Genomic DNA, 23,972 nt, shown 5'->3' with positions numbered 1-23,972 from the left:
CCCCAGAGCCTGACAGCCTGGGCTGCCTCGGAACCAGAAGCCCTGAAGCGTAGGCCCAAGCAGCCATGAGTCTGGGAGTCAGAAACCTGAATGGTTTCTGGTGGAACTTCATCAAAATCAACATGGTCCCACAGAACATTTTGATTTCGACAGTTAGGTAAATTCAGACAAAAAACATTTTGTCAAAATGTTTTTGACTGACCTTAGCAAGACTTCATTTGCCAAGTGTCTTCACTCTTTTCATACACACATCCTATTTCATGAAGTACATGCATTCACAAACCATATGATTTGTAGAATAAAATCAGGAACATCCCTTTCAAAAGATTTAAGCTTCGTGCAGGTCACACATAACAGTCTAATAGAAGTAATCAGAAATCTGATACTCAGCAAACGCACACTGATGTACACATTCTGCTCTTCCCTTCAACAGTTCATGCTGAATGGTGATTTTATTTTTAATGGGCTTGGGTCCTTCACAGCCTTGAGAACTGTCTCACTTTCTCCCTCAATTTATAAATACCTTCTTTACACTCAAGATTCTGCATCAGATGAGCATTATAGAATACATACTGTTAGATGCTACTTTTTTCCTCAGAAGTGGCTGCCTTTCAGGGGTAGATGAGTTGATTCTTACTTATACATTATCTACCTCACAGGGGTGTGGCTTAGCATTTTGAGAACCAGATGAAACTCTCTACACATGTAGCCCAACCACCCCCACTGACTTTCCCTGCCAGGATGATCATGTGGTTAGGGCACTAGCTGAAGATTTGGGAGACCCGGGTACAATTGCCTGCTGTACCACAGATTCCCTTTGTAACCCTGGCAAATAAGCATAAGCAAATAACATGCTTGGATTTAAGATTTAGTTAGAGGTGGGGAAATTTTGACTAGTTAGTACATTTGTAAGTGATGTCTTTTCATTCTTATATTTCTCCTCTTGTATTTTCTCTTTTAAATATTTAATGCCTGGAAGCTAGCTGTTGATGAAACTTCTTCCAGAGAATGCTGCAAGTCCCAGGCCAGATTTATTAGCATAAGTGGCTATAGTAATATATGTTTATTTAGAGCTTTTTTTTTTTTTTCTAGTTAGTACCTTTAAGTTATAGTATTATTATATTTTAACTTTTTCTATTTTTGTAAATAAAGAGCCAAAGGAATCTATTTCTGCAGAGTTCCATTTATATTTTATGTTTAGTGTTTAATACTTCATTAAAAACAATAACAGAATATTATTTGTGTTCAGCATCCTATTTATTTTTCCTGATGTTTCCCCAGCAAAGTTGAAACCAGCTAAAAAAAACATTTAGACTGTTCTTGGGCCAACTGAAAAGGAGAGAATGGATGTTCTCTGAGGAAATGACTGGGTTAATCTGAGAAAGAACCACGGGGTACACTGAAATACATTTTGGGGCATGAATTCTGCTATGCAGAAGACTAGATTAAAAACAAATTAACATGGTTGTCATCTAGGGTAGTAGTTCCTAAATTATGGTTCATAGACCAAAATGGTTGTTGGAACACTTTTACAGACAGCTGCCTTGTCTCACAGTGACAGTTCTCTTCACTGTTTCCACCTGCTGAATCACATTAAATACCTCCTTATTATTACTTGTCCTTATGACAAATTGATGTAGTTGCCATTAGGTTGTTATTTGATCACGAACAGTAGGACAGGTGTTCCAAGTAATCTTGAATGAGGGCAGAGATAATAAAGAAATTATCTTGTTAACTAAGACTGTGGTTCACACTATAAAAATGTATGAGAACTGATCTAGGTGTATAGTGCCAGTGACCCTTACAAAGAGCTATCACTGAAAGGTGGAGCACAGCATGGTGCAAGAGCTGGGAGGACGAGCTGCACTGATTTAGGTGCATTCATTGGTGGAGCTGTAATGTAGAAGAACAGATTTGCTCCAAAGTATTGTACTCCAATGTCTCTACAACAACTGGGTGATTGGAATGTAGATATGAAATGTTTTAGAGGCATTAAAGGTGCTTGGAATTATTAATTTTGATGGTGGCATTTTTTTTTAAAAAAAATACACAGATCCATAAGTGATTTTTGATTCTTTACTGTGGTCAGTGATGTAACAAAATTTACTTACAGTCAGAGTCTTGAAACCCTTACTCAGTATGAGTAACACCTTAGTACTCTGATTTCAGTGGATCTACTTGGGGAGTAGTGGACTACTCAGTGTATTGAGATTATCAGAATTTGTCCCTTGATAGATTTGAACAATGGGACCAATGGGAACTCTCTCATAGTTCATGAAGGTTTTTATGTCTAATAGCCTCATTAATCAACAAGCACTCCTAAGGATTAAACATTCTTCATATAATTTTGATTAAGGTAGTTCAACTTTTAGGGTTGCAACAAATAACAGCATCTCCTTACCGTTTTGGACTACTGTGACCCTAAGAGAACCCCAAGGCCAGAGAGCAAGCAGCTCCCTGGTATCTAACAATGAGCCTCAGCTAGCATGACCAGCTGACTGTATTCCAATTTACTGTTGTCATAATCAGTATAAAAATGTGTCACAAGGTATCATAGGCAAACTGGTAACACACTGGTCATTAATATTATTGTATGTGCAGTAGTATGTGGGAGTGTATCATTCGTACCCTGACGTAATGGCTACCTAGTGGACACTTACAGCAGGCCTGATGCTGGACACCGGGTCAAGTGAGGCTGCCTACAGGGAGCTGGAAGGTGGCCACTTTCACTCAGGCGCCTCACTGGCGGCGAGTTCCCGGGACTTGGCCGCCATCCACTAGATAGTAGAAAGTATTCAAGGTCGTAAACAAGATAGTTGTGTGAGCTAAGAAGCTACCAGTAATATGTAAGCTGTTCCCGTGTGAAGTAGGTGAAATCATATAATAGCCAATCAGCAATTGTGTGACCATTGTATGCAAAGATGATAAAAAGGTATATAAGCTGGAGAACAAGATGGAATAAACGATTCTGCTTGCAATCATATTGGTTGTTGTGCTTTATCCGTGTCCTCTGCCATCAGTGGAACATCCTCTGCCATCAGCAGTGGAACCCGACAGTAGTATATGAAAAATGATAAATACATGCTGGTAATATGTTCTTAAAATGTGTTGGGCAAGAAAGGCTTAAGTCACCCCAGCCTAGACGAAAGAATGTGGTCCCACCTGCTCGAAAGTGTCTCCAGTGTAAATTTAGCAAGGAGAGATAATGAAAGTACATTTACATAAAAGGCAAACAAAACCATCAAACTAGCAAGTGGGAGAGTATGACAGAATGTACCCTTGTCTCCGCACCCTACACACTATTGTAATAATCATTGCACAAAGTAAGCCTTGTCAGGTATCATTTGAAAACTTATAATTTACTGATCATTACTCTACTGGTAAAATATGTGTGCCAATATTGTATGTGAAGCTATAAGATTCCACTGTATGGTATTATTAACACATGTTCCAAACTAAGGACGGCAAACAGGTTTGTCTCAAACGAAAGTATGTGTGCTCTGCTTAATTTGCATTTAAGCAATAAACAGAGTCATCAGGAAGGAAGGGGACAGAGACAAAGGAAGTTCAAACAGGTGAGGAAAAGCAGCAGGAAACATTCTTCCCCATAGACTCTGTCTCCTGACTCTTAGCTGGAAATGTTTGTCAAGAGAGGGACTAAAACTATAAGGAGGCTGAGGGACCCCCCTCTCTCTCCCTACCCATCACATTCATGGTACCTGAGGTGACAAAGGAAGCATTCATTGGATTCTGGGAGAAGAGGTTCTGACCTAAGAAGTTTGGTCAGTAAAACTGCTAAAAGCATGTAATAAGAAAACTTTGCCTTTAATTTAACATAGTTTGTTAAGGTAGGCAGCAGTTGAGTTTTATCTTTACTTTTTTTGCAACCTTTCTTACTTTTATGCCTCGTTACTTGTACTGTCTTATCTAATCCAGTCTGTTTAAATGGAAGTGTCTGAGAAACTCCACTTCAGGTGGCAAGTTGTGTGCATATTATTTCTATTAAAGAAATACAGACTTCATATAAACTGGTATGGTCCAGGAAAGGGGTGGGCAGTACACGACATGCACTTTTGGGGGAAAATCTAAGACTGGGAGTGTGCTGGGGTCAACAAGCAGCATAACTAAAACTGGTAAGAGCCAAGGTGTTGCCAGTTGGCTGCAGCACACACACAGATATAGCTGGGAGTGACTTGCATGTTGGAGGCAGTTTGTGAGCAGTCCAGGTTGGAGGCTACAGCAGCAAAGCATTGTAAAAGGCACCCCAAGTTAGAGGGCAGAGGTGATACAGCTATTCACTAGGGTGGATTGTATCCTGGTATGTTGCAAGGGGTTGAAAGTTTCTGGAAACTGAAAATATCAGAGAAATCTGCTTAGACTAAGACTCTAGTTAGTTAAGTTAGGTGTTAGTTTTAGAAGCATATTCTTACTTTTGTCTGTAACCATGTCTATCCTTATACTTGGTATCACTTAAATCTAACTGTGAATACACTTACTTTACTTTTAAATAAGAACATAAGTACAGTCATACTGGATCAGACCAATGGTCCACCTAGTCCAATATCCTGTCTTCCAACAGTAGCCAATGCCATTTTGGTTTAGGTGGAGCCAATCCTTCCTGTATAGGCTCCTCCTTTCCCAAAGGGTTTCCCAATAGGCTCTCCAATTCCTAATAAATCTAAACCCCTCCTCCCTACACCATTGTGTCATGCACGCCTTGAGACCCTGCAATTCTGCCTATCTAACTGGCCCTGTGCGTGGAACTGGAAGCATTTCAGAGAATGCTACCATGGAGGTCCTGGACTTCAATCTCTTATCTAGCAGCCTAAATTTGGCCTCCAGGACCTCTCACCTATCCTTCCCTATGTCACTGGTACCTACAGGTACCACGACCACCAACTCCTCCCCAGCACTATACGTAAGCTTGTCTAGATGTCTCGAAAGATCTGCAATCTTTGCACCTGGCAGGCAAACAACCATGCAGTTTTCCCTGTCATTACAAATCCAGCTATCTATGTTTTTAATGATTGAGTCCCCCATTACTATTACCTGTCTTTTCCTAATAACTGGAGTTCCCTCCCCTGGAGAGGTATCCTCACTGTGAAAGAATACCATGACATCATGTGGAAGGAGGGTCCCAACTATGGGATCGTTTCATTCTACTCCAGTCTGATGTTCTCCTTTCCTGTGACTTTCACCCTCCTCAACAGTACACAGGCTGTCATACTATGGGTAGAACCGTTCTACTGTGTCCCGGAAAGTTTCACATATATACCTCTCTGTATCCCTTACCTCCTCCAGTTCAGCCATCCTGGTCTCTAAAGCCCGTATGCAATCTCTGAGGGCCAAGAGCTCCATGCACTGAATGCACATATTCACCACCCTCCCATAGGGCAGGTAATCATACGTTACATTCAGTGCAATAAACTAGATGACCTCCCCTCTTTTGCTGGACTTCTGCCTGCATTTCTTTTTACTCCTACAGCTCTTTTTTTTTATTGTTTGTTTTTTATCCAGGCTGGGGTTGTGGGTGGGTTATTGTCTTTAGTTTACAGAATGCTAATGAAATGTATCTAACCCTCCTCCTCCCACTCAGCCTCTAAACTTCCTCACAAAACTCCAGTTAGCTGCCTCTGATCGTTTAGGAATGGTCTTTTTAAATACTGGTTCTCCCTGAGTAGCTCCACCCCCTGGTTAAAGGTTGATGAGTGCTAAAGGGCTTGGGGATCAAACCCTCTTTAAGAAGCTCTCAGTCTTGCCTAGCAGGCTGCTAGGATCTGTCCCCTATATAGATCACATGATATACTTCAGTCAAGCAGCAAGCATACCACAATCACAAAAAAATAAACCAACTCAGTGCTATGATAGGAGTAAAGGGTTTGTCAAACCCAATTAAGTTAATAAGATGCTGTGTACTGTCTCTTTAAAGGAGCAGCAAAACTGATTGTGATTACAGTAAGTAGAGGCTGTGCACTGCAGAAAGATGTCTCTGAGAAAGTTGGGAACTGGAGTTCACTGACTGTTACCTGCTAGGTAAGGTTTGGACTGGCAAAGTCCTGAAGAGTTTGCTGGAAAGGCAGACAAGCTGGTTTGTCAGGGAACTGACGCACAGCTTAGCAGCAGCAAAGCTCTCACTTACTGAGGATGAGAGGGGTAACAGTGGTTCACAGTTCTGGAACCCCAGCTGATCATCACAACTACTAATCTTAAATCACCTCACAGCAATGCCATGCAGAATGTGCTTATGGCGATATTATTTAGCTTACTGATTTTTTAGTCTTTCTGCTGTTCTTATAAATTCAACTTTCTTAACTTGATCAGTTTTTATCTTCCAGTTCTGAAAGTGAAAGTGTCGACTGGCATCTGGAGTACTGAAACAGCAGTCACTCTGTAAAGAACACAAAAAGAAGCATTCTTTATTAAAAGAAATTAGTCTTGTATTTTTAAACACTTTTTCATTATTAGTAACATGGTAGCTAAAAGACATACACATTCTGTGGACCTGATTTACTACTGTTATTTCCATTTTACACTAGTGTAACAACTGCTTTTAGTGGAGTTATACCAGTGTACAACTGGACTAATGCAGTGGTGAATTGGATCTGAAATATGTTCTTTAAAAGAAAAATAGTACAATGTTATATCACTACAATTAAACAGCAGTTGCCTGTCATAGTAACTGCCACTCTGGAACAGACCCATGGTCCATCTAGTATCCTCTCTGACAGTGCCCAGTACCTGATGTGTCAGAGGAAAGTGCAAGAATCCCACAGTATACACATGTGGGATAATCTGCCACCACATAGGTTTCTTACTGGTTTTATCCCTCCAGTCGTTGGGGATTGGCTTAAACCCTGAATCACGAGGTTTAACATCCCTTCCAAATTTGTTGTTATACCTAGATATTGTTGATATTATAACTACTACTAATTTAGTATGCAATTTTGCAATCCTCACTCACTACCTCCAAAAAATTGATAACAGTTAGGACTGCTGATGTGCTAAGACCATTATCTATCATGCTGGCCAATATTGTTCTCATTGTTTCTTGATGCCCTTCTCTCCCCTCCACTTGCTGCCTCTTGTTTTATACTTAAGATTATAAACTCTTTATGGCAGGGACTATCTTTGTTCTGTTTGTACAGCACCTAATACAATAGGATCTTTATCCATGACTGGGGCTCTTAGGCCCTATTGCGGTACTAATAAATAATAATATTGAGTAACACTGATGTGTGTAATCCCACTGACATTAATAGACTATTTGACTACGTGATACTAAATGAGAGTAATGTTTGTAGAGATAAGGGCCCTTAAGCTCTTATATAGGCAGTTTCAGTAGCGTTCCAAGATCAGTAATTGAATAAGCATTTTTTCCCTTAGACTAAATCTACTAATATCAGCACAAAGTAGCAGGTTAACAGGCATTAGGAGTTCTCTATAGGAAAAATCATCCTTAAAAATCAATGATTTCTCAATGGGAGGGTGAGGAGACTCAAATCCCCATGACAACCGGAAGAAAACAGAATATTTGGCTAGGGCCTTATTAAGCCACATAGAGTACATGTCCCCTCTGCTGCAAAGTTGAATAAATCTTTGACTGCTCCAGCTAAAGAGTTTATTAGAGCACCTGAACTAGCATCAAATGCCCGTCATTCTGTCCACTTTTAATTCCTATTGGACAAATACAAACTGGAAAAAAAAGGGAAATAAGATGTGTGCTAAATAGACTGCTTACTCGCATTACTTCACTTGCAATCTTTCACTCATTTCCTTCACCAGTATTTTCTCTATTTAGAGTATAAGTGCCTTGAAGCAGGAATGTTGTCCTTTTATCAATCTGTAAAGTGTTTAATGAATTCTTGGTACTATAAAAATAAATATATCAATAACTCATCACATCAAATGGTAAGATGAAACATCAGCAAGGAATGATAATGCATCATCGCAAACTGAAAGTTAAAATAAATTCAGCTCCTTGACCCCATCTAACCATGTTTATTTAAAGCATCCATGCTCAAGCAAAAAGTTTACACTCTGTAATCAAAGTGGGTTATAAGTGTTGTTTGGCCTGCCAACATGGACAGGGCCAAATTGTGTCATAACTGGATTTTTAAACAAAGCATTTTTCTAAGTCTACATAGACTAAAGCTTTGTTTTTTAACTACCCTAAAACATAGTTTGGCATGTCCATGATATATTTAAAAGAGTCAACTGTACAGCAACTATAAAAAAGTGACCTCATGGAATACCATGTTTATTATGTCTCTGTGATTGCACATCAAATTTGCTCAGTTTGGAAGACCATGTGGGTGTCACTGAGGGCATAATTTAGTCAGCAGTACCTTTATTACTGTGATCATGCATGAGAAAGCACTGCATTAGCCAAATACTGGAGTGGAGATACATAGTTAAGATTGTCAGTAGGAAGCCAGCAAAAAGGACATCAGAATGGAAAAACCGTGCAGAATCAAGATGAAACCAAGAACTAATCTTGCATCAAATATTTTAGGTACTTCTAGAGATGAGGTGGGTGAAGTAATCTCTTTTATTGGACCAGATACAGAAGTTGGACAAATACAAGTAATTACCTCATTCACCTTCTCTCTCTCATATCCTGCGACCAACGCTGCTATGACAACACTGCATACCACTGAGGTACTTCTAAACAGCCTATCACTGGGGCAGTAATTGTGGCAGTATCCTGAATAATGAGACAATCAAGTAACTTAGCAGAAACGTCCCCTGATTACTGCCTGTAGGCAGTTCAGTGTTGTAGCCCTGGGTAGTAGAGAGAGAAGGTGGGCGATGAGGGAATATCTTTTTCTGGACCAACTTGTGCTGGTGAGAGAGCTGTGGAGACACACAGTGGCTAGCTCTTCTTCAGGTCCTCAGCTGGCTAGGGCACTTTGCAGGGAAAGCACAACAGACCACCCCAGCTGCTTGCGAAGGGATTGGGGGTGCGGGACCGGCAGGGAGTAGGGGGCTCCAGAACAGCCCTGATTCCAGCCCACAACCTGGGAGCGCCCGGCGGGTTTTTTTTTTGTCACCTCAGGATTTTCGCCACTGGCTGGTCTGGCCCGGCCCCCCCGCGGGCGCAGGGCAGGGAGAGGGGCGCCGCGCTGGGGCGGCCGCAGGAACCGCGAGCAGGGCCAGGGGGAGCAAGCCAGCCCCCAGCCGCTCTCTGAGGTCACAGAGCGCCCGATGCCCGGCCGCGACGCCCCGCACAGAGCGCCCCCGGCCCTGCTGCCACCAGCGCGGCACGCGCGCACCCCACCGCCGGCGGCGGCGGAGGGCGCGCGGCGGGGTTCGGTCCGGTACCGCCGCAGAGGGACCCACGCTCTAGGGAGAAGCAGCTTTTCTCCGGCCTCTCTCTCACCCCGCCGGGAGCGGGAGAGGAACAGCTCAGAATCCCCTCGGCGGGGATGAGCCGCGCCGGAATCGCTGTCCCGGGGCTTGCTCTCAGAGCCGCAGCGGCGGGAACGGCCCTGCCGGGCCCGGCCCTTTACCTGCTCCCGCCCGGCAGCCGTTGCCACGGCCGCCATCTTGGAGACGAGCGACGACTCGACGTCCGACTCTCTCCCCGGCTGGCGGGGCGGGGCCGTCACCACGCGCGAGGGTCGCCAGGGAGGGGGGGCGGGACCGCAGGAGTAGCGCGTGGGGGCGGGGTCAGTGACTCGGGGGCGGGGCTTTGTTCTGCCCGCCCAGGGCTGGGTAATAAGGGGCACCGCGGTAGCGGGTCTCTGCAGCTCACTGAGGCAGAGGTTGGTCAATTTCAATCCACCTTGAATGGGAGAAGGGCAGTGGCTGGCCGAGCCCGGGCAGGGAGAGAGCTCAGTGGAGAAATGCAGGCGGCCGCGCGACAGCGGCTGCTCCAAATGAGTAAAAGAGATTCCCTTGGACACCAACTTCCCAGTCCCGCAAGCTGCGGAGAGCCGCCTGGCGTCCCACTGAAGTGCACAGGGGTAGAGGATGGTCAGCAACATGCGGGACGTAACGCGCTCCGCCCCTGGTAGGAGGGGGCCTCGAGTACAGCACAAAAAGAGAGAGAGCGAGAGAAATGGGACAGTACCGGGAAGGAGACAGAGCCGCTGACTGCACGCGGATGACTTTCCGAGTAGCAGGGGCAGGGTAAACTCTCACTGAAAGTCTGCGGCGGAATCCAGGGGAGATAAATGTCTCCAGAAAGAAACGACAGCAGGCAAAATTTAATGGAAATACAAGAGAGCCTCAGTTTTTTACCCTATGAACTAACTTTAGAAAACTTGATTCTGAAGTGGTTTTTGGGACTTGCACTGTTGCAGCCACCATGTACGAGATCTCCTTTGTAGCTCTGGGGCTCAAGCACCCAGCAGGAAAAACGGGGAGGGGGGCGGTGTCAGCACCCACCAGGGCTGGCCGCTGCTGCAAATCAGTTGTTTGGGGGCGGCGGGGGGTGGCACCCCAAATCCGCCGTTGCGAGAGTATTGCCACAGCGCATCAACTGTTGTGGAGGTGCTGCCACCACTAATCAGCTGTTCAGGGGTGGCCACCGCGAATCCGCTGTGCAGGGGCAGTGTTGGCTCCGCCCTGAATCAGCTGTTTGGGGCTGGCCAGGCTGCAGCAAATCAACTGTTCGAGGTGGGGGTGGTGCCCCACTAATCGGCTGTTGCCTGTTGGGGGGGTGCTGCTATTGAGAATCAGCTGGTCAGGAGGGCACCCTGAACAACTGATTTACACAGATGCTTTCACTGTGAACGCAGACCTGCCCCCCATCTTCTCCTGAGCCTTCCCACTAGCAAGTACTGGCAAAACCCCAGAGTGATGCCCATGCTTCCAATAGTGGCCAATACCAGATGCTTCAGAGGGAATGAACAGAACAGGTAATCAGAGACTATTAGAGTTGGAATGGACCTCAGGAGGTCATCTAATCCAATCCCCTGCTCAAAGCAGGACTAACCTCAGCTATATCATCCCAGCCAGGGCTTTGTCAAGCCTCAGCTTAAAAACTTCTAAAGATGGAGATTCCATCACCTCCCTAGGTAACCCATTCCAGTGCTTCACCACCCTCCTAGTGAAAAACCTTTTCCTAATGTCCAACCTAGACCTCCCCAACTGCAACTTGAGACCGTTGCTCCTTGTTCTGTCATCTGCCACCACTGAGAACAGCCTAGCCCCATCCTCCCTGGAACCCCCTTTCAGGTAGTTAAAGGCTGCTATCAAATCCCCCCTCACTCTTCTCTTTTGCAGACTTAACAAGCCCAGTTTCCTTAGCCTTTCCTCATAAGTCTTGTGCTCCAGCCCCCTAATCATTTTTGTTGCCCTCCGCTGGACTCTCTCCAACTTGTCTACATCCTTTTTGTAGTGGGGGGCCCAAAACTGGACACGATACTCTAAATGTGGCCTTACCAATGCCGAATAGAGGGGAATAATCACTTCCCGTGACCTGCTGGCAATGCCCCTCCTAATGCAGCCCAATATGCTATTAGCCTTCTTGACAAGCAGGGCACACTGCTGACTCATATCCAGCTTTTTAACCACTGTTACCCCAGGTCCTTTTCTGCAGAACTGCTGCCTAGCTTGTCGGTCCCTAGTCTATAACTGTGCATGGGATTTTTCCTTCCTAAGTGGAGGACTCTGCACTTTTCTTTGTTGAACCTCATTAGATTTATTTTGGACCAATCCTCCAGTTTGTTTAGGTCCTTCTATATCCTATCCCTACCTTCCAGGGTATCTACCACTCCCCCCAGCTTAGTGTCATCTGCAAACTTGCTGAGGGTGCAATCTACCCCATCTTCCAGATCATTAATGAAGATGTTGAACAAAACCAGCCCCGGGACCGACACCTGGGGCACTCTGCTTGTGACTGGTTGCCAGCTAGACATGGCGCCATTGATCACTACTCGTTAAGCCCTATGCTCTAGCCAGTTCTCTATCCATTTTATAGTCCATTCATCCAACCCATACTTCTTTAACTTGCTGATAAGAATACTGTGAGACAGTATCAAAAGCTTTGCTAAAGTCAAGGTATATCACATCCACCGCCTTCCCTACATCCACAGAGCCAGTCACCTCATCATAGAAAGTGATCCATCCCCTGTTGCCCATTCCTAGCCTCTGGCAAACAGCAATCCCTGCCCATCTGGCTCATAGCCATTGATGGACCTATCCTCCATGAACTTACCCAGTTTTTTTTTTAACTCCATTATAGTCTTGGCCTTCACAACATCCTCTGGCAAGGAGTTTCATAGGTTGACTGTGCGTTGTGTGAAGCAATACTTCCTTTTGTTTGTTTTAAACCTGTTGCCTATTCATTTCATTTGGTGATCCCTAGTTTTTGTGTTGAGAAGTAAATAACACTTCCTTATTTACTTGCTCCACACTAGTCATTATGTTATAGACCACTATCATATCCCCCTTTAGTCATCTCTTTTCCAAGCTGAAAAGTCCCAGTCTTATTAATCTCACCTCATATGGAAGCTTTTCAAAACCTCAATCATTTTTGTTGCCTTTTTCTGTACCTTTTCCAATGCCAATATATCTTTTTGGAGATGGAACAACCAGGTCTGCATGCAGTATTCCAGGTATGGGCTCACTATGGATTTAAAAAGAGGTAATGATGATATTTATGTCTTTTATTATCTATTCCTTTTCCAATAATTTCCAACATTGTTAGCTTTTTTAGCTGCTGCTGCACATGGAGTGGATGTTTTCAGAGAACTATTCACAATGACTCAAGATCTCTTTCTTGAGTGGTAACAGCTAATCTAGACCCCATCAGTTTATATGTATAGTTGGAATTATGTTTTCCAATGTGCCTTACTTTTCATTTATCAGCATTGAATTTCATCTGCCATTTTGTTGCCCAGTCACCCAGTTTTGTAAGATCCCTTTGTAACTCTTTGCAGTCTGCTTTGGCCTTAACTATCTTGAGTAGTTGTGTATCATCTGTAACTTTTGCCATCTCACTGTTTATTCCTTTTCCAGGTCATTTATGGCTATGTTGAACAGTACAAGTCCCAGTACAGACCCCTAGGGAACATCATTATTTACCTCTCTCATTTCTGAAAACTGACCATTTATTCCTACCTTTTGTTTCCTGTCTTTTAACCCATTACTGAGCCAGGAGAGGACCTTCCCTCTTATCCCATGACTGCTTGCTTTGTTTAAGAGTCTTTGGTGAGGGACCTTGTCAATGGCTTCTGAAAATGTAAGTACACTATATCCACTGGATCACCTTTGTCCACATGCTTGTTGACCCCCTCAAAGAATTCTAGTAGAATGGTGAGGCATGATTTCCCTTTACAAAAAGCCATGTAATCGTTCATGAGGTCCCTAAAGGTGAAGTAGAAAATTCTGAAATGTAGGAACAGCAAGTTATGCTTCTACTTTCCTCTTCCCCATAATCTCAACCCCTCCTGACAGGTCTGTGGCTGAGGTTAGGCCGGGAGAGCCATATATGGAAGGACTTTTGAGGGGGATACAGAGACAAATGGCTGACATACATATTTATTCTCTCTCCCCCTCACATGACCGAAGGAGCTGGTTTATATTTGTTACTGGCTCAAGCCCTATTTATTTCTAGATTTAAAAGTTTTCATATTGATTTCTTGATCCAACAATATCATAGCATGTCCCTGATTATATTCCAAAGATAAAGAAAATGTTTGAATGTATTCAGTAAATTTCCTGGAACTCTCAAGGTCTTGTTTTTTTACTCGCATCCTTTATTCCAATTAAACTTTTAAAATAGCTGTCAACTGCATTTTTCTGCAGACTAGAAAAAATCTGTTCAAATTGTGGGTTTGCTAGCTAAAGAGATTTCAGAAACTGGTTCTGTTCCCAGCTGCAGAACACAAAAGCATTCACAGATGCTAACTAAATGGCCTATGCTGAAGACATTTTATTGCCTAATTGATGTTTTAAAGAGCATTTTCCTGCTGTATTTTTATTTTTTTGTTTTTATGACTGCAATTGCATTTGATTTCTTTGTGCTGGTGATTTTTATGTATCAATCTCTGAATAGAAATTAGCAAGGAGTGGGAAAAGTTTCAAAACCTGAAAATAGTCATCAATGTAAATTAAGAGGATTGTTCTTATAGATTGCTACCTGCAGTGGTCTGAAAAATATCTTTATTCTTTCCATTAAGTGTTTCCTAATTTTCTTTGTATCCTGTGCTATCTCTGATATGGGGGACACAAGATATACCCTGTAGTACTTGTTTATATTAGCTTTGCTTCATCCACTGATGGTTTATGAACCATTCTTATGTTTCCCTTAGTGGAGTTAGCAATTGAGAGCAGTTCAGGCCTTGAGCTATGCACCATATTAGGTTTCAGCAAGTAAATTTATTGGACTCCCTCAATCACACTGAGTTCTCACTTCCAAATGGCAAAGCCATATACAACTATTCACAATGTATTCTCAGTATGCCCCAGAATCCTTTGCATCATTTCTCACTGCACTTAGTTGGAGGTGCCATGATGGTAATCATGTAGTAGTTCATGGGTATTTCTGGCATCTCAGATGACCCATCCTTATAATCCTCGAGACATTTGCTGGTGCTCCTTTTGGGTGGTCACTGTGCACAGGTTGAGAACTACTGATCTAGTTCCAATGGGGATTGCGAGGTTGATAAGTCATTGGAGGTGGGTTAGTTCTTTCTAATTTGTGTCATTTACTTTCTGTTTGCAGTAGTTGCTACTAGTTAACCAGTACTAACAAACTAATCGCATAACTAAATCCTGACATCCTTACTATTTTTTTAGTTAAATCTTACTCAGGCAAACTCCCATTGATTTCTGGGAGTTTTGCTTGATTTGGCCTTCAGTGGTAACAAAATGAAGATGTGCACTTACTGAGAAAGTGATAAGATCTCATTTGCTACCCTTCCATTTACTTTACATGTACGGTGCCTGCCATTGCATTCATGACAAATGATGCTACTGCAGCTAAGTTACATTCTTTGTTAACACTGGGCAATTTGGGGGGAAGAAAGGGATTTGCCAGTTAGAGGATATTTAGGTCAAAATTTTCAAAGTGGCTACTGATTCTGGGTGCCTCTGTTTTTGGGTGCCCAACCTGAGATACCTTATGCCTGACTTCCAAAACCATTGAGTACTTTAGCTACAATTCAATTCAACAGGAGACGTGGGTGCTCAGCCCCTCTGAAAATCAGGTCTAAGATTGTTCTCACATATGCTAGGGCACCAGCAATGCACTCAGCAGCTACAGGAGTGGGGGAGTCCAAAGGTGAGCTGTATGCAATTCAGCTGGACATCAGGATCTAGTCCGGGGATGGATGGGGAGGGGTTAATAATGGCTTCTGCTAATACAGTTGTGCTGGCCAGTGTGACTGGGGTGGAATTTTATTTAAAAGACAGGTTTGTAAATGAGATAGTGATCTAGTCTAGAGACTTTTTTTTTTTTAAATGTTATTAAAGCTGTGCTCCAGGCACCCACCCCGCACAGCCACAGAAACCAATATTGAAAACCCTGTTTTAAAATGACTTCCTATCAGGAGGTAAATGTTGTTAGCCTAGCTGGAGGCCCAAATATTAGCATAGTTTTATTATGTGGGTAAGTGGAAAAGGCCCTTGTTTAGAATAGTCATGGAAACCATGCTAGCAACAACCATATTTAGTTGTTGCTAGCATGATTTCTATTGTAATGTGAGCAGAGTCTATCAAAACAGGCTTGCTTTGCTTTCTGCAATTCAGGATTTGCACTTTGTCCTGACATGCATTATGGTCAGCTTAAAAAACAGACAAAAGGAATCTTAATCCTCTTCTGTTAGGCTGTGTACTTTACAGTTTTGTGACAAAACATACACAGTATTGCTGTGTATTAGCATTGATGCAGCTCCAGGAGAGGTAGCAATGGGGGGAGTGCTAGACAAGGAGACAGCTCCCAAAGCTGCAGGTATTTTTAACACTGTCATTTGGACCTTCTCTGAGCAGGAATTTAAAAGCAGGACAGCCTCAGAGTTCAATTCCTGCAAAGTGGGCTATATCCTGAGATACTTTTACTCAGTCCTTACTGAGGCAAAGGCCTACGAAAAACCGAGTAAGTACTTCAGGATTTGGTCTTACAATGTCCTGTCTATAATACAGCTTTTTGGCATGGCTGGTACCATTTTGACTCCCCTCAAAGGCCTGTAATACACTTTATATCCATGTTTAAAATGGTGCACAAGCAGTGAAGAGGTAGGATGGTTGTGGACAGGGTGCTAACCTAGAACTTTGAAAACTCAAGATTCAATTACCTGCTCCACCACAGACTTCCTGAATGACCTTGTGCAAGTCACATAGTCTCTCTATGGCTCAGTTTTCCATCTCTAAAATGAGGATCACAGTACTTCCCTCCCACAAAGGGGTGTTGTGAGGATATATACATTACAAGACTATCAGATGCTCAGACACTAGGGTGATGATGGAGGCCACATGAGTACCTAAGATAGATACAAAGACACTTATTCTGAGCAAGTCCAAACTCCATTCTATCCCACAGTGGGTCGCCCTGTTACAGTGCCTGTGGGGGCAAGAAGTACAAAATTTTGCACCTGCAACCATGCAATTAGTCTTCCCTTCAGTGATAAATTAGACATCAATAGCTGTCACTTGTCAACACACTCAGCTATTGGCTGCATGTGGGTCTGCGAGCAACTGCGGTGATGCTCAGCTGGTTGCAGCTTTGCCCCTCCCATCTCCAAGAACAAACCTTAGGGTAGCAAAGCATGACATAGAAATGCAATGAAAAAATATCTGTATTCACATCTAAAAAAATAGGACATGCACTTTGAAAAAAATATTAAACTGGAAACACAAGGGACAAAAAAATCAAGGATTTGGTAGCAGCTATCCCACAGTATACTTATTATGTTGGTATGCCAGAGCTGTCCCAGGATTCCTGCAGCAGCATCTGAGATCCTAAAACCAGAACAAAGAAAAGGGATTATATAAGCAATGCTACCCTCTCATTCATCATATCGCCAAGAAAATTCACTTATCTCAGCATGCTGCCCCAGCACCCATTCATTGCCCGACTGCATCCAACGAGTGATACAACTCCTGGCAGCCCCCGTGCATTAGGCGGGAGGGAAGGAGATGAAGGAACTCCTTGGGCTAGCTTGAGGAGCTCAGAGAGGTATCCTTCCTCAGGGACCTAGTGCCCTGACCCACTCCTATCTCTGGATCATAGAGTGAAATCATTAGAGTAGCTATAAAACATGGACCAGAAAAGTCAACCCAAATTAAAGACAAATTGAAAGTGTTTTTTGGTTTTTTTTAAATACATTAATGAATGAAGTCAACCTCCCAGAGGCAGCAGCACTCACTGTAAGAGTACCTAGGCAACAAGGCAGACTGGTGACCCTCTACCATCTACAATTATGAAGTCTCAGCAGGACAAACCCATTCAACACATCCATTGGGATAACCAAAAATGTGAATGGAGTAAATATACGTTATAGATCCATAGATGATATGCTCTTGCTTCAAGGAGCTGTGCCAAGAATCATGGCAACCATCCACAGGCCCTGTAACACTAGCAAGGATGCAGAGCACCAAGTATACCTAAAACAGGATCGCTAGTATGGATGCACTGCATTGTTACAACTTGCACAGATGATGGTACAATTCTTTACTGTAGATGAGGCTTAAGAGCAGGTCATTGTCACACGAGTTAAGAGAAGAAAAGACTGACATTTCCTGGAGTTACTTTATTCCAACTGTCTCTCTGGTTTGTCCACCAGATGTCATCTGAAAAACACCTGATCACTTGTAACAGCATAGAATTTCCTTATAAGTTTTCTTTACAGAAACAAACCACATTTTACTGTCTCTATGATACATAATAAAATACTGATGTGTAAAACCAAATGGGATAGAAAGTATCTGAATAGAAGTTTGCTAGGAGGGAGTTTAAAGTTTCCTTGCTATGCAATACACAAACCTTGTCCATAACCAAAGTCCTTTCCTTTCTTCTCTCTCCCACTCCACCACCACATGCACCAGCACCACCAGCTACACACTTATATTCAGGGCATGTCTACACCAGTGGTTCTCAGCCAGGGGTACGCGTACCCCTAGGGGTACACAGAGGTCTTCCAGGGAGTATATCAACTCATCTAGATATTTGCCTAGTTTTACAACAAGCTACATACAAAGCACTAACAAAGTCAGTACAAACTAAAATTTCATACAGACAGTGACTTCTTTATACTGCTCTATACACTATTCATGGAAATGTAAATACAATATTTATATTCTAATTTATTTTATAAGTATATGGTAAAAATGAGAGTGAGCAATTTTTCAGTAAGTGTGCTGTGACGCTTTTGTATTTTTATGTTTGATTTTGTAAGCAAGTAGTTTAAGTGAGGTGAAACTTGGGGGATACGCAAGACAAATCAGACTCTTGAAAGGGGTACAGTATTCTGGAAAGGTTGAGAGTCACTGGTCTACACTACAAAGTTAAGTCGACTTCATTTAAGTCGACATCCAGCTGCTGCAATAATTAAGTCAGTTGGACATGTCCACACCGCCCTCGTGTCGGTAAGAGTGCATTCTCACTAGCTGCACTTACATTGATACAGACAGCAGTATACCGTGGGTTGCTATCCTCTAGCCATAGGGTTTTTTGGGGAAGGCGCTTGCAAAGCCTCATGGGACCAAAACATTGTCACAGGGTGGAATGGGAACATGGCTTCAGCCTCCCATGATGCAGTTTCCTCCCTCCTTACTCTGATATCAACAGCAAACCCATATTTTTTCACACCTGGTTTTCGAAAGCCCGGTTTAACTGCGCATATGCCATAGCCCGAGATGCCTGGACCCCATTCAGTTGTGCTCTCTTATTGTGAGTATTCCAAACACCTCATGCCTTATCCTGCAGTATTTCCAGAGCTGAGACAGGAGCTGCCACGTGGAACACTGCAAGCAGCCTACTGCAAGCCACTGTATGAAACAATTCCCAGCAGCAGCTGAACACGGTGGAGTGCCGTTTCTGATCCCAGGAAACAAGCACTGACTAATGGGATCGCATTCTTATGCAGCTATGGGATGATGAGCAGTGGCTGCAGAACTTTCTAGTGCAGAAAGCCACTTCCCAGGAACTTTGAGCAGAGCTTTCTCCAGCTCTGACACGCAGCAACACTAAAATGAGACCTGTTCTGACAGCGGAGAAGTGAGTGGCAATTGCTCTGTGGAAGCTTGCAGCACCAGACTGCTAACAGTCAGTGGGGAATCAATTTGGAGTTGGTAAATCCACCATGGGAACTGCTGTGATCCAAGTGTGTAGCACCATTAATCGACTTCTGCGAAGAAGGATAGCGACTCTGGGCAATGTGCAGCATATAGGGAACCCCACTGTGGCAAAACCATCCACTAACTGCAGTGGGGCAATAGATGGCACACATCCCTATCTTGGTACCAGACCACCTTGCCAAAGAATACATAAACACAAAAGGGATACGTTTCAATGGCCTTGCAAGCGCTGGTGAATCACAGGTGGCATTTCACTGACATAAGTGTGAGATGGTCAGGAAAGGTGCATGGTGCACGCAGCTTTAGGAACCACAGGTCTGTTCAGAAAGCTGCCATCAGGAACTTTCTTTCCAGATTGCAAAATAACCACGGATGATGTTGAAATGTCAACAGTGAGCCTAGGAGAACTAGCCTACCCCTTGCTCCCGTCACTCATGAAGCCGTACACCAGCTACCTGGACAGCAGGAAGGAGCGGTTCAACAATAGGCTGAGCAAGTGCAGAATGGTGGTGGACTGTGCCTTTGGATGTTTAAAGGGATGCAAGTGTAGTTTGCTTAGTAGGTTAGACCTCAGTGAAAACAATATCCCTATTGTTATCGCTGCCTGTGTGTGCTCCATAATACCTGTGAGACAAAGGGAGAGAAGTTTCCACAGGGGTGGGGTGTGGAGGCGGATAGCTTGGAAGCTAATTTTGAGCAGCCAGATACCAGGGCAATAAGAAGAGCCCAGCAAGGAGCTCTGCATCTCCGGGAGTCTTTGAATAATCATTTCAGTAATGAACTACAGTAACGTGCACTGCTTATCTGAGTTGTGCCTTCCCATATCATCCCCCTCTGGTGCATCAGTTTCCCTGCACTTGCACTTCCCCTTCCCTCCTCAGCCTCTGTGCTTGGAATAAATAAAGAGTATTTCATCTGTGAAATGTTGACTTTTTTTGCACATACATAAAGAATCTGAAAGAAGAGGAAAATAATTTAACCTTGGGCAAGCAGTGTGATAAAATTGGGAGTGGAGAAACAAATGCAGCTTGTTTGTGAAAGCACAGAAGTCTTGCCCATTAAAGGTCTTCGAATGGAAGCCTTTTGTTCCTAGTATCCTCCCCCGGTGTTGAGTGGAAAGGTTGTTGCACCTTCCTCCTCCTCCCCCCACCTCCTGAAACATTTGGGAAAGGGGATTGGGAACAGGGCAATGCTTGCAGGCCGTTCTGCAGGCCAGGGTCTGCAGAGGGAGTCTAACCTCAAGCTGCTTTTCTTGATGCTCAACCAGATGCCTCAAAATGTCTGATTTGGTCCTTCATAATTCACAGCATCTCATCCTGGTATGTCTCCTACGCTCCATGTCCAGTTTTTCAGACAATGAAATCATCCAGGCTGTTAGCTCTGTGTCATTATCTCGGTGAACATGTCATCACACATTTTCTTTTTTCATCTTCTAATCTGCGAAAGCCTCTCAGGCGATGTGGAGGATGCGCTTAAGACCAAGTTTTCCACTGTAAGGCATACAAAGCACAGGGCAACCATTGTCAGAGCGTACCCTGGATTCAGTGCAAGGTTGCTATTTAAAAAACAACACTCCCCTTATTACACTCAAGTGCAAGCCAGAACATAATCAGAATCCCTAGCTATAAATGAACAGATTTGCTGTTCCAGCCATGGTAAGTATGGGCCAGGGGCATAGGCGATGGGACTTGTGCTGCAACTTGTGGGAAACCTGCGTGGGGAGCACAGATGGACAGTGTCCTCCCTCGCCTCCACCCCGCAACATGGACGTTGCTTTGAGACCAGGGACCGGTGCTAAGCCTCCCAAATTGTGGTCTTTGTCCAAGATGGCTCTGGGGGAAGGGGAGAGTTTGTGGCCACGAGAAAACACAGGAAGCCCCCACCTTCCCTTAACACTGCTGGTAGTAGTTGCATTGGACTTGCAGATTCTGAGGTCAACACCAATCCCTGCCAACCAAGCCAACAGCATGTTAGGAAAACCGTGGTTGAGGGACCTGGAAATTGCCATGGGTGGGGGGATCACATGCTGTCTTGTTTGAGGTATGAGCAATTGTATTTAAATTTCCACTGTTTCCCTTAGGTAACCCTATGTGATATTAGTCTTCGAGGGTAACACAAGCAGCAAGGGAGCAGATGCTGCAAGCATCTGGGTACAGACCTAGTCCTTCTGCTGCTATGCTGTGTACCACAGTGATGCTAGCAAAGCTAACACTGGAATGGCATGGGAAAATGTCCTACCATGGTAGAAAAAATAAGGTAGCCCTCCCCAGAAACCTTCTGCAGAGGATTGTGGAATACCTCCATGAAAGTTTCCTGGAGATCTCCATGGAGTATTCCTGGGCCATTCCTGTGCACTTCATCAGTCTTTTCCAGGAAGCACCCTCTGCTTAGCCAGAGCAGTCACCGGGGAAGCAAATACCCACTGCACTTCACTTTTTCTTCAGATTACACATAAAATATAAGAACATGTAACCCGTACAGTTTGATTGGAATTGCATGCTCACCTGAGGTGCCTTCCCCGGCATCACAGTTGGCCACCATGCTGTCCTGCGAGCAGCTGGACTGCTCCAGGGTTAAAAATAGCTCCTGGCTCTACGGAAGAATGGATCCCCTGCTCACCTGTCTTCCATGCTGCTCGTTGTTGTCTGAGGAGGCCCAGGACTCAGACTCCTGGGAAGTATCCATGCTGTGTTTGGTGGTAGTGGTCGGGTTGCTACCAAGAATCGCATGCAGCTCATTGTAGAAGCTGCACATCTGTGGTGCAGAACCAGCATGACTGTTCATGTTCACCTCCCTTGTCTTCTAGTACGCCTGCCCAAGTTCTTTGATTTTCACATGGCATTGCTGCAAGTCCCTGGTGTAGCCCTTCTCCACCATGCTCTGTGCAATCTTTTTGTAGATGTCTAAATTTCTTCATCTGGATTGGAGCTGTGCCTGCACAGTCTCTTCTCCCCACAGACTGATAAGATCCACCACCTGCCTGTGTACTCTAGGCTGGAGTGCGTTTGGGGTGCTGAGTCGCCATGATCAGCTGGGCTGCTGAGCTCTCCATACTGATCAAACAGTAAATGGGAATTTAAAATTTCCCAGGATTTTAACAGGGGAGGGGCTGTTTCCTGTGTACCTGGCTGCTGTGCAGCAGAGTTGAAAACGATCTCCAGAGGGGTCACAGCGAAGCATTGTGGGACACCTCCTGGAGGCCAATTCAGTTGATTTACACAATGCTGCTGTGCCTACCCTGCCTCTCTATCGACCCATCAGTATCGATTTACGTGCTATGCCTCTTGCAGTGGAGGAGTAATTAAGTCAACGTTACAGGCAAGTTAGGTCGATGGATGGGACCTGGTAGTGTAGACACACACACTATTCGCTCGACATGAGATGGCTTCCACCAACCTAAGTTTGTAGTGTAGACCAGGCCTCAGACACTTGTCTGTTTTGAGTCTTTATAAGGCAACAAACCCTTGGTAATTTGGTATCACATGCAGCACTCCTCCGGTGTACCCCAGAAGTCTTTGAACTGGTTCCTATGGTATTTCAAAAGAAACTCCATTTTCAGAGCACTTCTTCATAGAAATCATACAGGAATCAAAGCAATGGTTTGTGGGGTCGTCTGGAATCTATGGAAAACATTTGCAAGTTGCTTTTCTGTAATAAACTGCAAACTAAGAACTGGAACATTGCTGTCAGGCATAATGCCAGAGGAAAATCAACATGAAGTGCTTTGAGAGTAACAGAATACAGTCAGTTGATCATAACCGATGAAAGACCTTGACATACTTCCAAAATGGTAGTTGAAAGAGAAAGAAGTTATGTCACACTGATTACTAATTGTTTGCTTGTTTTGTCCCAAATAGCCTCCGCAAATGTCCATCAGCAGACTATAACAAATTGTATTAGTCCACTAATAAATTGTGTTTTTTATACAGGATTCCTGAAACTCAGTTAGTTTGTCTCGCATACAGTATTAACACACTACACTCCCCCACTATGGAGCCAATCCAAAAATGACTATTTGTTCTAATAAAGGCTGTAGATCCTGCCCTACGACAGCAAAATTATGGAATACCATAGCCCCAAGGCCTGGATAACAGTGTTATCCACCACAGACTGATTTGTTTCATGTCCTGCATATATGTATGGTACAGACCCTGCAACACAGCAAGATTGAAATCCAGGGGAGCTCAGCACTTTACAGTGGTTACTCAGCACCTTGTGAGACTGAGCCTCAATTTGCTCATTCTAATGTCCCAATTAGTTCAGGCAGACCTGACTACCACCCTACCACTTGAGACACAAAGGAGGCTTGCCCTGCACTGTACCTTCATCTCAGTGTCATACCAGAGTATGCCCTGTCCTGCCAGTGTCTAATCAATCACACAATCCAATTAGCCCTAGCCTAGTCAGTGATTATACCACACACATCCCTTGATTTTCTCCAGATCAACACACCCCATCCCACCAGCTCCAGAAAATGTTCACAGAAAGCCAAGTTAGTGAAATGGTTCCTAGTAAAAAGGGAATTTGTTCAGCTACTTATGTAAGGGCAAACTTCACAGGGTTGGCTTTTTGTATGAAACATTTTTGTCCAGTTTTGCTTAGAAGTCCTGCTGAGAGGGGGCTCCGCAAAGAGCCTATGTATTATAAAAGCAGAGAAAATAACTAGGGGCCTGGAGATGGTGGCCTAGTTTCAGCAAGTGTTCCTAGAGAAATTAGATGGAAGATAA

General features: G+C 43.9%; 1 protein-coding gene across 7 annotated transcripts in view; it reads right to left on the bottom strand.

Annotated features, from left to right (window-relative positions):
- Window positions 1–20,705, bottom strand: part of CCDC112 (coiled-coil domain containing 112) — a 31,015-nt gene extending 10,310 nt beyond the window's left edge. For 2 of the 7 annotated variants that reach the window (XM_067568726.1, XM_067568728.1), the window contains exons 1-2: window positions 9,510–9,623; window positions 6,267–6,388 (exon numbers count right to left, since the gene is read on the bottom strand). In XM_067568726.1, the coding sequence (XP_067424827.1) occupies window positions 6,267–6,388; window positions 9,510–9,545 (158 nt within the window). In that variant the 5' untranslated portion in view covers window positions 9,546–9,623. Of the gene's footprint in view, window positions 1–6,266; window positions 6,389–7,738; window positions 7,869–9,509; window positions 9,624–12,447; window positions 12,575–13,068; window positions 13,201–16,244; window positions 16,909–20,482 lie in introns of those variants that run through there. The other 5 variants (XM_067568730.1, XM_067568733.1, XM_067568731.1 and 2 more) reach the window with 5 other exon arrangements.
- Window positions 20,706–23,972: the final 3,267 nt, after the last annotated feature.

This window comes from Emydura macquarii, unplaced genomic scaffold, assembly GCF_026122565.2.
Source record: "Emydura macquarii macquarii isolate MOO-44397 ecotype Brisbane River unplaced genomic scaffold, CSIRO-AGI_Emac_v2 contig_2897, whole genome shotgun sequence".
NCBI lineage: Eukaryota > Metazoa > Chordata > Testudines > Chelidae > Emydura > Emydura macquarii.
Note: the sequence above shows the minus strand (reverse complement) of the source record. Positions and strands in the feature narration are given on the sequence as shown.